Consider the following 15,611-nt stretch of genomic DNA (forward strand, 5'->3'; position numbering starts at 1 on the left):
AAGATTACAGGTATGAGCTATTGGTACCTGGTGGGTAGAATACAATATGAAAAGATTAATTTTATTTTTCAGTCTGTAGCATAGGCTTGCCTTGAATCCTCAGTCCTTCTGCCACAACTTTTCTAATGCTGTGATTACAGCTGTGTGTCACCAAACCTAACAGTTTCTATTAGACACAGTGAGAGTCTCACAGCAGGTGCAAAACAAAGGAACAGAAGGTAACAGATGAGCTTTCAGTATGCTTGAGGACAGCACCTTCTTCAGTAGAAGCCTAAAGACACATGCATACTTGTTGCTCCATGTCTTTTCCCCCCAGAAAGATTTTTTTTTTTTAATATGCTGGGGCTTGAACTTAGGGCCTCAGTCCTAAGCTTTTTTTGCTCAAGGTTGGTATTCTCCTGCTTGGGTCATAGAGCCTACTTCCAGCTTTTGGGTGGTTTATTGGAATCTCAGAGTTTTCCTGCCTGGTCTGGCTTTGAACCATGACTCTCAGATCTCAACCTCCTACTAGCTAGGATTACAGGTATAAGTCACCAGTGCCTGGCAGAAAATATTATTTTCAGTGAAAAGTTAACAGAGCTACTTATGCAATCCCAACCTTGAATCATTGGTCAGAATTCTTAAAACATGCAAAGGCTATGAAATATTAAGATTAAGGAACATTTCAAGAAGAGCAAGAAAAGTTAGGCACTGATGGCTCATACCTGTAATCCTAGCTTCTCAGGAGGCTGAGATCTAGGGATCACAGTTCAAAGCTAGCCCAGTAGGGAAGTCCATGAGACTCTATCTCCAATTAACCACTAGAAAACTGGAAGTGAAGGGCTGGGAATGTGGCTTAGTGGCAGAGTGCTTGCCTTGCATGCATGAAGCCCTTAGGTTCAATTCCTCAATACCACATACACAGAAAAAGCCAGAAGTGTGACTCTGTGGCTCAAGTGGTAGAGTGCTAGCTTTGAGCAAAAGAAGCTCAGGGACCCTAAGTTCAAGCCCCATGGCAAAAAAAAAAAAAAAAAAAAAAAAGCAACTAGAAGTGGTGTTGTAACTCCAAGTGGTAGAGCCTTTAGTGAAAAAGCTCAGAGACAATGCCGAGGCCCTGAGTTCAAGCCCCATGACTGACCAAAAAGAAGAAAAAAAGTAGAAGACGATGATGACAACAACAACTGTGACTAAATCAGCACAGGGTGCTGCCTACATGCAGAAAGAAGATGAGTGCGCATGTGTGTACTGTGCGATGTGGGGTGGAGATCTGATGTAGTTGGATCAGTGCTGATTTTCTGACTTTACTAACTACACTGGCTTGTGCAAGACAATTCTATTTTTGTTTCATTCTGTTTGTTTTGGCTTTCAAGCATTTTATTTTTGAAATAATTATAGATTTAGAGGCTGGGTGAAGGGTCTGTGGGGGTTCTTTGTACTATCTTTACAACTCAGAACTATTTTCACATGAAAAGAATGTTTGTAACTTAAAATTTAAACAGGCTCTTGTTTTAGAAAAAAAAACATTCCAGCCGGGCGCTGGTGGCTCACGCCTGTAATCCTAGCTACTCAGGAGGCTGAGATCTGAGGATCGCGGTTCACAAAGCCAGCCCGGGCAGGAGAGACTGTGAGACTCCTATCTCCAATAAACCACCAGAAAACCGGAAGTGGCACTGTAGCTCAAGTGGTAGAGTGCTCGCCTTGAGCTGAAGAGCTGAGGGACAGCGCCCAGGCCCAGAGTTCAAGCCCCATGACCGACAAAAAAAAAAAAAAAAAAAAGAAAAAGAAAAAAAACATTCCATTTTTAAGGCCAAGTCTGACCACCTCCATGCCTGGGGTGGGCTATATTGAGTGTCACCAGTATGCCAGCATCAGGAGTGCCCCCAAAACCCAGTACAAAGTGGCCAGCCACTCCCCCACTAACCAAGAAAACTGTCACTTCTAGCCATGTGCCTGTGGCTCACGCCTGTAATCCTAGCTACTAAGGAGGCTGAGGTCTGAGAATTGAGGTTCAAAGCTAGCCCGGGCAGCAAACCATGAGACTCTTATCTCCAATAAACCACTCAGAAAACCGGAAGTGCACAGTGGCTCACGTGGTAGAGCGCTAGCCTTGAGCTGAAGAGCTGAAGGACTGTATTCAGGCCCAGAGTTCAAGCCCCATGACCAACAAACAAAAAACAACACACACAAAAAAGAAAACTGTCACTTCTTCCCTGTTCTTAACACCTCCCACAACTCCTCCCCCTTCGCTCTGCAGGTGCCCCTGTGCCTTAAGTCACTTCTAGAGTGTTCTTGGTTGTCCTGGCACCACCCTATTTGCCTTACATATCGACCCACTGGCATCCTCATAACCATACAGTGGAATTACTGCTCTTCAAAGCTAGAACGCAGAGAAGTTATGTAAGTAAGTGTTCAAAGTCACCAGCCAGGAGCAGTGAAGGGATTTTAACCAGCAGTCTGTTCTGGAAAGCATGGTATGCTGCCACCAAGTGGCAGAAGAGAGCAATGCAGAGTGAGTGTCAGCCTCCGATAGGGGAGGAGGCAGAAGTGGTTGGCCATCTCAGCCTTCAGAACTATCTTCTAGTCTTTCCCCACAAAACTGGCTCAGAAGTTCCCCAGAAACCATCCCCGTCCTCATGTCCAAAGCCAAGGTTTCTACTTTCTTGCTGCAACACATTTATCAGATGCATGTTTAGACACTTCTGGTGACAGTCTGATTGATGTGGCTGAGGCCCGGGGCACAGCGTGAGACCGCAGAGAACACTCAAGACCCTGAAACGCTCTGCACAACTGCACTATACAGTAAGAACAGGTTTTCTCACTTGACGCTACATTACCCAAAGAAACAGAACTAATGTTAAAAGAATCTAGCTGAACTGCTTTACTGATAAGCACTGGTATTTCCTTCCACATTTACAAGTAGCTGAGTTTTTATATTCCAGTTTGACATCTATCCTTTTTTTTTTTTTTTTTTTATGTCAGTCATGGGGCTTGAACTCTGGGCCTAAGCGCTGTCCTTCAGCTTTTCAGCTCAAGGCTAGCACTCTACCACTTGAGCCACTTAAGCCACAGCACCACTTTTGACTTTTTCTGCTAATGTGGTGCTGAGGAATCGAACCCAGGGCCTCATGCATGCAAGGCAAGCACTCTACCACTGATCCACCTTCCCAGCCCATACATCTACCTATTCTTGTTAATAAAAATTCCAAACAGTGATTACTTACACAGGGGCCAAGGAGGCTCGTAACATGGTTGAGGCCTGAGAGGAAAGGAGGAAAACAGACTGCATTAATCACTGATAAGAACACATTAAGCAGAACATTAATTTTTAATCCACTAGATTTGGTTCTCCAACTAAAGTAATGTATGACTTAAAAGCTAGCAGGCCCTGGGGACGCCTGTCACAAGCCACTGCCCTCAAGTTTTGAAGTCTCCATTTTAAAGCCAAACTTCATGTAGCATGGCAGGTCCTTCATCTGACAGCAGACTCCCACAGACACCTCCTCTGACCCCAAGAAGAAGAAATGCAACGTGAACTAGTACATGCTCCTTGCTTCTTCTTTATTAACATTTCTCTTTAAGTATAAAAATAACAGCTGCACTTTGTACCAAGTCAGAAGGAGAGCACCAGCAATCCCCTCCCCCTCATCTCCTGCAGTCCCCTCTGAGCAGGTCACTGCTGCCTTCTAGACATTCCCGCTGCCCTGATGTGGCTCACGCATCTATGTATGCAACATATTTTTCTTTGTGCGGTATTAAACATGCATTAAAATAGACATGAGGGAAAATAACCAAATGTAGTTCAAGTATGGGCTTATTTGGACCAACTCAAAAAAGCCAACTGTAAAATGCTATTTTGAGGCGTGAGGAAATCTGAGCATGGGCTGGACTGGTGAAAAATAATACTAAGGATTGGTATTGTTGTATTTGGCATTGTGTTTGTGAGTTTTGTTGGCTTTGAAACCCTTTATCTGTGAAGAGATGTATATTGAATTATTTCCTGGTGAAATGATATGCTTGGAAATGGGTCTCAAGAACTCCAGGCAAAAAACCTAAGTAGAGGAGAAAAAAGGAACAAAGCTCGGTCAAATGCTGAGGCTGGGGATGAGGCTGCCCAGAGGCATGGAGGTCATCTCCACTGTGAGCTAATGTCACCTGGTGTTCCCAGCACTGGGCACAGAGCAGCACTCAATCAACACTTGTTGGATGATTGAAGACACTCAACAATGTCACCTAGTGTCCCTCCTGAGACCTCTATTGACAAGCGGCCCAGGCTGAGACCCTGTTTCTGATCACTTCCCTCTGCAGGCTCACAAGCCACAGATTCCTACCTCATACACATCATACCCCTTTTTAAACGGCCCCCAAACTATTCTTGTCTTTAGCCCTGACTTATTCCAAATAAACTGAATTAAAGTAACCTATTTCTTCAATTCAGAAAATAAGTTTGACACACTATCTAAATGACTCCTTTAATATACTAAGAGATCAAGAAAGTAAGCCAGTAAGCCAACTGGGGAAAATCAAGCTACACAAAGATATTAGCACAATATATATAACACACAGAAATGTTTCAGGAATTAGTAATGTTGCTAATTCCTATTTCCCCAAATAAAAATCAACACTTCCCTTTTTCAAGAACCATGGCCCTCTCATGAGTCAGACAAGCATTACTGAGGCTTCATAGCTAATTAAGTAAAGAAAGGCCAGGGGGCTGGGAAGGTGGCTCAGTGGTAAAGTGCTTGCCTTGCATGCCCTGGGTTCGATTCCTCAGCACCACATAAGCAAAAAGAAAAAAGCCGGAAGTGGCGCTGTGGCTCAAGTGGCAGAGCGCTAGCCTTGAGCTGAAGAGCTGAGGGACAGCGCCAAGGCCCAGAGTTCAAGCCCCATGACCCAACCCCCCCCCCAAAAAAAAAGAAAGGCCAGAGGTGAGGGTGGCCCGGGGCTGTGGCCATTCACTCATTAGCCAGCACTTCCTGACTAGCCTCTGCCAGGCCTCCTCCTGGCACTGGCAATACACAGGTCAACACGGATCTGAGGGGGAGAAGGAAGTGGCCAAACAGCTCTTTGAGCCTCAGTTTCCTCATCTGCACATGATGACAACTGTTATGGAGATTAAAGCTATTCCAGAGACAGAGATCAGGAAGACTGGGTTTGAGGTTGGAGACTAGCCCAGGCCAAAAGCAAGACTGCATCTCAATCAATGCTGATTCATACCTGTCATCCTAGCTACGTAGCTGGCATAAGTAAGAGGATCACGGTTCAGGATGATCAGAACATAGGTGTAAATCCCTACTAGAAAAAACATCTATAAGCCAGGCGCCAGTGGCTCATGCCTGTAATCCTAGCTCCTCAGGAGGCTGAGTTCTGAGGATTGCAGTTCAAAGCCAGCCCAGGCAGCAAAGTCCGTAAAACTCTTGTTTTTTGGTTTTTTTTGGTCCAGTTGTGGGGCCTGAACTCTGGGCCTGGCCGCTGTCCCTCAGCTCTTCAGCTCAAGGCTAGCGCTCTACCACTTGAGCCACAGCGCCACTTCCAGCTTTTTTTCTTTTTGCTTATGTGGTGCTGAGGGCCTCATGCATGCAAGGCAAGCGCTCTACCACTGAGCCACCTTCCCAAGCCAGTCCATGAGACTCTTATCTCCAATAAAAACCACTAGAAAACTGGAAGTGGCTCATTGGCTTAAGCGGTAGAGCGCTCGCCTTGAGCTGAAGAGCGCAAGGACAGTGCCCAAACCCACAGTTCAAGCCACACGACCGACAAAAAAAACCCAAAAAACAAAAAAGAGCTAAAACAAAAAGGGCTAGGGAAGCGGCAGAATTTTCTACCTAACAAACTGAGACTCTGAGTTCAAATCCCAGTACCACCAACAAACGGGCCACATCAAACCCAAGACAGCTGGATGACATATCATTTGCAAAGGACACAGAATGTTAGGTTGCACAGGTGTGTCCGCAGGATCAGTATCAGGTGAAGGAAAGTTGTGATTAGGTGTCCCCCATGCCCTGGGGTGAGCAGTCCTTGGGTGAGGGACGTGTCCACCTCGGCCAGCCACCACTGTTTCCAGTGAACAGATGCATGTAGCCCCAGGTCCAGGCCCTGGGAAAGTGACTTCTAATACATGGAGATGGGGGAGCCACTCTGCCATGCATGGAGCATTGGAAACCTGGCTCAGGTGATCACCTAGAGATAAGGTGCACCAGGCTCCACACCAACATGTAGTGCACGATTCAAGTTATGTGCTGAGTAATAAAGGGCTAAGGTCCAAGAGAGGCATCATCCACGACTACCAAAGACACAGCAGCTCCAGCATCATGAGGTAATAGAATCTCAAGAGATCACATGGCATTTGCAGTCTGTCGTTGACCCAAATGTTGAAATGTCATCGTGTGACAGGCTGTACTTGTGTAATCCTAGAAAATTGCTTGTTTTCTTTATCTCCTGTGCTCCAGGAAAATCCTGACTCCCCACTAGCTTGCTGATAACATAATCTGACTTATTTGGATCCCAGTTTGAGAACCTGAGAAGTCAAAGACAGGGAAGGGTAAACCTGGGGTGACGCCAGGGCCACCCAGGGTCACTGGAAAGGATCTTCCCGTCAGAAAGCCTAAATCCCAGCAATACTAATCCTTCTGGCAGCCCCTGGCCAGCTGCCAGCTCTGATAAGGCTGGCAGCCTTTGCAAACAGCTCTACCAGGGCACAGGAAGCAGATAAGCAGGTAAGAGCAGAGGCATGCCTCCTGTCTCTCCTAGTGTTTGAGGGGAAAAGGGTAACTCACTGGGTTTGTGGGATTAAGGCAGTCATAAACATCTACAAGCAAGGGTAGGGTCAGCTCTGGGTGCTGCCCACATGTGGTAGCAATGGCCCCAGCCTAGTGGGTTTGCTTCAGGAATTCCACAGTCCAGAGTAGAGAATCTGCTGGACACAGTGGCTCATGCCTGTCATTCTAGCTAGTCAGAAGGCTGAGATCTGAGGATCACGATTCAAAGCCAGCCCAGGTAGAAAAGTCCCCATGAGACTCTGATCTCCAATTACTACTCAAAAAATCAGAAGTGACACTGTGGCTCAGTGGTAGAATGCTAGCCTTGAGCACAAAGAAGCTCAGGGATAATACCCAAATCCTGAATTCAAGCCCCAGTACTGACACAAAAAAAGCAAAGCAATGCAAAGCAATGGCTGTGGTGGAAGTGGTGCCATGGCTCAAGTAGTAAAGTGCTAGCCTTGAGCTGAAGAGCTGAAGGACAGCACCCAGGCTCAGAGTTCAGGCCCGACGACCGACAAAAAAGAAAGAAAATGGCTGTGGCTAGCTAACCCAGTGCCTCCTCCCCAATTTCTAACACTTGGACAGTCTGCACCTCAATGCCAGCAAACGGCAAGGATGGCTGACGAGGCTCATGTCCATGACACTAATAATGTGTTATGGAACTAAACTTTGGCTGCACTGAACCCCTGGCTCCTTTAAACTATCCCTTAACCTTCAATATACAGGAAACACAGGACACTTGTAGGTAGTAAGGTGAATGGGGTTTTACAACAAACTTGAAAAACACCAATTATATGAAGAATTAATAAATTCCAGAGAGGGCAGTAGAGAGCAGCGGCTGGGAAGTCATCATTTCTGGTAAACACTGTCCCACACCTGGCCTACAGCTGGCTGTCCAGGGTACACAGAGGTCACCAGCCCTCAGGGAATGACATAAAGCACTTTATCCTGGAGGACTGGAGGAAGTTGTTTTTAAAACTTGGATAGCCAACATTTGCTTTGAAATATGGCTGATCCTCTAAGATTTCTGCATGCTAAAACCCTTTAGCGAGAATCTAAGTGGAGACTATGCAATCTTCATCATCTGTCTGTCCCCATGTGCAGAATGGCCACCATGACCAGCTCTATGTGACTTCTGAGAACACAGGAAACTTCTTTACTCTGTGACTCCCTTCCTTTTCATGGAGTCCCAGGGAAGTGCCCCAGGCTTCTAGGGCTTCTAGGATAACTGCAGCAGTCTTTTTTTCTTTTTCTTTTTTCCTGTTGGTTATGGGGCTTGAACTCTGGACATAGGTGACCTGGGCGTTGTCCCTGAGTTCTTTGTGCTCAAAGCAAGCGCTCTATCACTTTGAGCCACAGCACTACTTCCTGCTTTCTGCTAGTTAAAAGGAGACAAAACTCTTACAGACTTTCCTTCCCCGAGCTGGCTTTGAACTGCGATCCTCAGATCTCAGCCTTCTGAGTAGCTAGGATTACAGGCGTGAGCCATTGGTGCCCAGCTGACATACATTTTTGTTTGCATGCCAGCCTTTACCCTCTTTTTTTTAAAGCAAATTTTTGTTTTACTTTTTAGTTGTTTCATGAGGCTTGAACTTAGGGCCTAGGCGCTGCCTCTGAGCTCCTTCACTCAAGGCTAGTGCTCTACCACTGTTTTCTGGTGGTTAATTGATGCTAAGAGTCTCACAGGGACTTTTCTGCCTGGGCTGACTTTGAATTGCGACCCTCAGATCTCCTCCTCCTCAATAGCTTGGATTACAAGCGTGAGCCACCAGCGCCCAGAAAATTGTTTTCTTTGAGACAAATTCTTCCTATATAGCCCTGGATGGCCTCCAGCTCATAATCCTCTCCTTCCACTTCCTAAGTGCTGGGATTACAGGTAAGTATTAACTTAATCTAAAAAAAATACTTTATGAAGAATGTATTATGTATGGAACCCCTCATTTCAAGGCGGTGGTTCTGACCAACAGGGTGCCCCAACTCCACATGTGTACCAGGCCTTACTCCTAGGCTCGACACCAGGTGTGAGCTCCAGAGCCTTGCGTGGGTTCCTGAACTCTGATGGCTTCCCTAGAGACACTAGTGCCCTAGTGTCATACCCTAGTGCCCATGCCCTGGGTCTGAAGTCCTGTGTCACCTCACATGTCTCTAGGATGTGCTGTCCTAAGAAAGACACAACATGACTTGGTAACATTTGGCCTCAGATATGTAACTGGAATCACAAGGCTACATCAATGACAAAAGGTGAAATAATCTGTTTTTTTTTTAAGAATATAGTTTTAAAAAATATTTGTCCTTTCCTGATACTGTCAGGAAAGTGAAGAGAAGACTAGGTAATGCTCAGGATTACAGCAGCCCTAACTGGGCCACTGGTGGCTCACACCTGAAATCCTAGCTACTCAGGAGGCTGAGATCTGAGGATCACAGTTCAAAGCCAGCCTGGGCAGAAAAGTCTGTGAGATTCTTATCTCCAATAAACCACTAGAAAACTGGAAGTGGTGCTGTGGCTCAAGTAGTAGAGTGCTAGCCTTGAGCCGAAGAGCTGAGGGACAGCGCCCAGACCCAGAGTTCAAGCCCCATGACTAAAAAAGAAAAAGGAAAAAAAAAAGATTACAGCAGCCCTGATACCTTAGTGTGGCACCAAATCCAAGGCCACTGAACCAGGAAGGACTCACAGGGCATTACTGGATCAACTGGCAGAAAACAGACAGGAGATTACATAAGACTAGAAGTGAAATTTACAGACGTTGATAATTACATGGTTTTATAAGAGAATATACTTTTGAACTCAAGCTTGCTAGACTAGGACTCTACTATTTGAGTCACAGCTCCAGCTCGGCTTCTTTTCTTTTCTTTTTTTTTTTGGAGTCCAGTCGTGGGGCCTGAACTCTGGGTCTGGGCGCTGTCCCTCAGCTCTTCAGCTCAAGGCTAGCGCTTTACCACTTGAGCCACAATGCCACTTCCGGCTTTTTTTTTCTGCTTATGTGGTGCTGAGGAATCGAACCCAGGGCCTCAAGCATGCAAGGCAAGCACTCTACAACTGAGCCACCTTCCCAGTCCCAGCTCTGTTTCTTTACTAGTTATTTGGGGAGATAGAAAACTTTTCTAACCAAGCTAGCCTCAAACAAAAATCCTCCAGCAGCCAGGCGCAGGTGGCTCACGCCTGTAATCCTAGCTACTGAGGAGGCTGAGATCTGAGGATCACGGTTCAAAGCCAGCCAGGGCAGGAAAGTCCGTGAAACTCTTATCTCCAATCAACCACCAGAAAACTGGAAGTGGTGCTGTAGCTCAAGTGGTAGAGTGCTCTCCTTGAGCTGAAGAGCACAGGGTCAGCGCCCAAGCCCAGAGTTCAAGCCCCACGACCGACCCAAAAAAAAAAAAAAAAAAATCCTCCAAATCTTAGCCTTCTAAATAGCCAGGGTTGTAGGCAAGAACCACTGACAGCTGGCAGAGAATACTCTTTTTTTTTTTTTTTTTTTTGGTCCGGTCATGGGGCCTGAACTCTGGGTCTTGGTGCTGTCCCTCAGCTCTTCAGCTCAAGGCTAGTGCTCTACCACATGAGCCACAGCGCCACTTCCAGCTTTTTTTCTTTTTGCTTATGTTGTGCTGAGGAATCGAACCCAGGACCTCAGGCATGCAAGGCAAGTGCTCTACCACTGAGCCACCTTCCCAGCCCATGCAGAGAATATTCTTTTTTTTTTTTGTCGGTTGTGGGCTTGAACTCTGGGCCTGGGCGTTGTCCCTCAGCTCTTCAGCTCAAGGCGAGCGCTCTACCACTTGAGCTACAGCGCCACTTCCGGTTTTCTGGTGGTTTATTGGAGATAGGAGTCTCACGGTCTTTCTTGCCCGGGCTGGCTTTGAACCGCGATCCTCAGATCTCAGCCTCCTGAGTAGCTAGGATTACAGGCGTGAGCCACCAGTGCCCGGCATGCAGAGAATATTCTTAATCAGAAGAAATATATGCTGGGTGCTGATGGCTCATGCCTGAAATACTAGCTACTCAGGAGGCTAAGATCTGAGGATCGAAGTTTGAAGTCAGCCTAGGCAGGAAAGTCTGTGAGACTCATATCCAATGAACTACTCAAAAAAGCCCGAAATGAGCCAGGCACTGGTGGCTCACGCCTGTAATCCTAGCTACTCAGGAGGCTGAGATCTGAGGATCGTGTTTCAAAGCCATCCGGGCAGGAGAGACCGTGAGACTCCTATCTCCAATAAACCACCAGAAAACCGGAAGTGGCGCTGTAGCTCAAGCGTCACCTTGAGCTGAAGAGCTGAGGGACAGCGCCCAGGCCCAGAGTTCAAGCCCCACGACTGACAAAAAAAAAAAAAAAAAAAAAGAAAAAAGCCCGAAGTGGTGCTGTGGCTCAAGTAGTAGAGTGTTCCCTTTGAGTGAAAGAAGCTCAGGGAGAATGCCCAGGCCCAGAGTTCAAGCCTCAGGGTAGGCAAAAAAAAAAAAAAAAAAAAAAAAAAGAAAAGGAAAAAGAAAAAGAAAAACACAACAACACACAATAACAACATATATAATTTTTGTACCCATTAGAAAGTAATCTTTGGGCCGGGCACTGGTGGCTCATGCCTGTAATTCTAGCTACTCAGGAGACTGAGATCTGAGGATTGCAGTTCAAAGCCCGCCTGGGCAAGAGTCCGTGAGACTCTTATCTCCAATTAACTACCAGAAAAACCAGAAGTGGCACTGTGGCTCAGGTGGTAGAGTGCTCGCCTTGAGCTGAAGAACTAAGGGACAGCATCCAGGCCCAGAGTTCAAGCTCCACGACTGACAAAAAAAAAAAAAAGGTGGCTCAGTGGTAGAGGGCTTGCCTCACATGCATGAGGCTCTGGGTTTGATTCCTCAGCACCACATAAGCAGAAAAAGCTGGAAGTGGTGCTGTGGCATTAGTAGTAGAATGCTAGCCTTGAGCTGAAGAGCTGAGGGATAGTGCCCAGGCTCAGAGTTCAGGCCCCACAACTGTGGGGGGAGTAACCTTTGGGCTGGGAATGTGGATTAATGGTAAAGTGCTTACCTAGCATGCATGAAGCCCTAGGTTCAATTCCTCAGTACCACATAAACAGAAAAAGCCAGAAGTGGTACTATGGCTCAAGTGTTAGAGTGCTAGTCTTGAGCAAAAAGAAGCTCAGGGATAGTGCTCAAGCTCTGAGTTCAAGCCCCAGGACTGGCAAAAAAAAAAGTAAATATCTATGAATCTGAGTAAAGGGAATACCTGTGTCTCTCCTGCTATTTTATCAACTTTTCTGAGTCTGCCATTATTTCAAGTTAAGAAAAAAAACAGGCCAGGCACCAGTGGCTCACACCTATAATCCTAGCTACCCAGGAAGCTGAGATCTAAGGATCAAGGTTCAAAGCCAGCCATGGCAAGAAAGTCCATGAGATTTTTTTTTTGTTTGTTTGTTTGTTTTTGGGTCTGGTTGTGGGGTCTGAACTCTGGGCTTGGGCGCTGTCCCTCAGCTCTTCAGCTCAAGGCTAGCGCTCTACCACTTGAGCCACAGTGCCACTTCCGGCTTTTTTCTTTTTGCTTATGTGGTGCTGAGGAATCGAACCCAGGGCCTCATGCATGCAAGGCAAGTGCTCTACCACTGAGCCACCTTCCCAGCCCTCCATGAGATTCTTATCTCCAATAAACCATCAGAAAACCGAAGTGCCTTGGCAGCTCAAGCCTTGAGCTGAAGAGCTCAGGGACAACACTCAGGCCCAGACTTCAAGCCCTACAACGGAAACAAACAAACGAACAAATAAAAAAAATAAACCTGATCAAACAGACTAGAGTGCCTGTTTTAGGCCACACTACTCACCAGAGTAAGGCTTCCATCTGTCTTTCCAGTCCAGGCTGTCCCCGGCAGCTCACACAGCACACACCCCCTTCACTGCCTCAGAGGCCATCCTCAGTGCCCTCCTCACACAGCCTTCTCTCCCTTGATTTTCTATACCTGCATACCCAGCTGAAAAGCAGCCTCTAATGTGATTTTCTCTTGCAATTTCACTTTCCTTAGTTCCATGCACTTTAAACTTGAGGGAACAGACCGGAGTCCCCTGGTTCAAGCAAAGCCTTACCGTCCCAGGCCTGGTGAAGTCCACGCTGTGAGCCAGGCTCTGCCGCATCTGGTTGCTGAAGAGGCGGACACAGACACTCTGCAGGTACTCGGGGGTGATCTGCAGGGGGACGGAGGACACCGTGAGGCATATGCACCTGCTACTGAGCCAGCTCCCAAGCCCGCTGACGGCTTCTCCCTGCTGCACAGGGTGGTTAGGAGGTGACTGAGCTGGACATCATTTGGCTTTGGCCTCAGAGCTTGTGGGAATTACTACACTGACCTGACAGATGAAAGCTTCCTACCACAGGTGTGATCACGGGCCATCACTCCTCAGACAACACACCCTACTTTATGTCAGAACATAAACACATTTTTTTTAGTTATGTATGAGAGGAGGAAATGTACTCATTTACATAACTCATGCAACTGTAACCCCTCTGTACAGTATCTTTACAATAAAAAATTTATATAAAAAAAGAGGAATAGAGGGTGATATAACAAAAACGTGTGTGTGTGTGTTGTGTGTGTGTGTGTGTAGTCATTAGTGGTTTCTCTCCCCCATCCCTTCTTAATGGTCATAGGCTTGAACCGAGGACCTGGGTACTGTCCCTGAGCTCCTTTTGCTCAGACTAGTGCTCTACCACTTTGAGCCACAGCACCACTTCCAGTTTTCTGGTAGTTAATTGGAGATAAGAGTCTCATCGACTTTCCTGCCCAGGCTGGCTTTGAACTGTAATCCTCAGATCTCAGCCTCCTGAGTAACTAAGATTACAGGCATGAGCACTGGTGCCTGGCTTTCTTTCCCCTTTTCTGTTTAACAAAGTATGTGTTTTTACTGTCGGAGCCTATGATTGTTTTCAGTGTTTTAGAATGTATGGTTTTTCTTACATACTTAATGTGTCTACTAGATATGAATATATCCATAATTTATGTTTGCATGTCTTAAAATCTAGTAAATGAAACTATACCATGTATATTATTTTTATATCTAAACAACACAACATGTTTCTAAATTCTGACCTTGGCTCAACATTTTCACAAAATGAGAAGGGACACAGAAATAAAGCCAGTCACTAACCAAAAAAAAACACCCTTTTAAAAATGTTTTTTACTGTAAAGATACTGTACAGAGGGGTTATAGTTACAAGGGAAAGATAATGAGTACATTTCCTATCAAGCATTGTTAACCCCTCCTTTGTTTTTCCCCTACCATCCCTTCCATCCCACCTCCCCAACTCCTCCCCCCCACCCTGAAGTTGTAAAATTGTTTTTTTTTTTTGGTCAGTCATGGGGCTTGGGCGCTGTCCCTCAGCTCTTCAGCTCAAGGCAAGCGCTCAACTGCTTGAGCCACAGCACCACTTCCAATTTTTGAGTGGTTTTTAATGGAGATAAGAGTCTTACAGACTTTCCTGCCCGGGCTGGCTTTGAACAATGATCCTCAGATCTCAGCCTCCCGAGTAGCTAGGATTACAGGTGTGAGCCACTGGCGCCCAGCTGTAAAGTTCGTTTTCAACATAGTGTCTTATATGTCTCATTGTTACAATGGATCAACCTGTGTCCTTGTTTCAGAATTTTGTTATTTTCCTTCCCCTCCCCAACTTAGAAAAATGTATATATAAGATGCAGGGCACTGGAATCACGAACCCCAATACAGAAACACAAGAGGTTTTTTCCTTTGTCCCTGTTTTTAATGTACTATGTGATTTTTTTTTGTTTCTTTTGTATGTTCTTCCCCCATAGTATATAACCCCTGTTGTCACTGTATTTTATTCTGGTGACATAAACATATTTTAAACCACTTCTGTAAGTTGAGGAAGTAAAGGCCCTGGGTAGCCATCTCGTGATGGAAAGAGCCTCAGGCTTCAAATCTGAAGGCCTAAATGGGTCCCGTCAGGTTTGCACTTGCATTCCTGACTTGCTGAGACCCCGCTGCCCATCTGCCTGGGTCACAACAGCGGAAGGGAGCCACAGGCTCGCCTGCTATAAAACGGGAGGCTGGAAACGCCTGCTGAATGAATGAGAGCCATCACAGTAGCCCTGTCCGGTGCTTGGTGACTGTCTCTGTCAAGGCCTCCATCGTGGCATTCTCCTTCATGCCTCCTGTCCCTCTCTCTGGCATAAAGTCACAGCCCTCCAGCCTCACCTCAGACCTCATGTGCACCCTCACACCCAGCTTCAAAGTCTGGTCAGAGGTGCCAGCTGTGTAGAGAAAATGGGCATTCTGGTACACATTAAATGTTTAGGAAAGTAAGTTAGTAACATTTATCAAAATTGTGGTGTCCCTACCTGACTTTTGGGGTGCATTCACAGGTATGTGACATACACAAAATATTCACTACAACTTGTTTTCTTTTGGGGGCCTTAACTAAGTAGGGCTTCAACTAAGGTCCTTATACTCCCATTTGGATTTTTTCGTTCAAAGCTGTCACTCTACCCTTTAAACCACACCTCCACTTCTGGTCTTTTGCTGGCTAAGTGGCGGTAAGAGTCTCACAAGCTTTTCTGCCTGGGTTGGCTTCAAACCATAATCCTCAGATCTCAGCCTCCTGAGTAGCTAGGATTATAAGCATGATCCACCAGTACCCAGCTATGAAATGGTTTTTCTTGTTGCCAGATAATTTCCCAGCTGGCAGTAATACAAAGACAAAGATATAGTAGATGATGAGTGAGGATTGTGGATAAAGTACCACAAACAGCACAGTGAGGTCACGAGCTGTCCGTATGGTGGTTCTGTGCACACTGGCTTTGTGAAACAGAGGGGCTAGCGAGCCACATCCTCACAGGCCCCCAGCGCTTCTTTTCTCCAACAGAAACATACACAGCTGGGGT

The 15,611-nt window shown here is 46.2% G+C and overlaps 1 protein-coding gene across 4 annotated transcripts in view; it reads right to left on the reverse strand.

Moving 5' to 3' along the window:
* The window catches only part of Armc9 (armadillo repeat containing 9), a 117,372-nt gene that overhangs the window by 84,409 nt on the left and 17,352 nt on the right, over positions 1–15,611 (reverse strand). For all 4 annotated transcript variants that reach the window (XM_070015025.1, XM_070015035.1, XM_070015009.1 and 1 more), the window contains 2 exons: positions 12,802–12,900; positions 3,201–3,235 (listed from right to left, as the gene is read on the reverse strand). In XM_070015025.1, coding sequence (XP_069871126.1) covers positions 3,201–3,235; positions 12,802–12,900 — 134 coding nt within the window. The remainder of the gene's footprint in view (positions 1–3,200; positions 3,236–12,801; positions 12,901–15,611) is intronic.

This window comes from Dipodomys merriami, unplaced genomic scaffold, assembly GCF_024711535.1.
Source record: "Dipodomys merriami isolate MVZ:Mamm:240054 unplaced genomic scaffold, mDipMer1.0.p SCAF_1, whole genome shotgun sequence".
NCBI classification, from domain to species: domain Eukaryota; kingdom Metazoa; phylum Chordata; class Mammalia; order Rodentia; family Heteromyidae; genus Dipodomys; species Dipodomys merriami.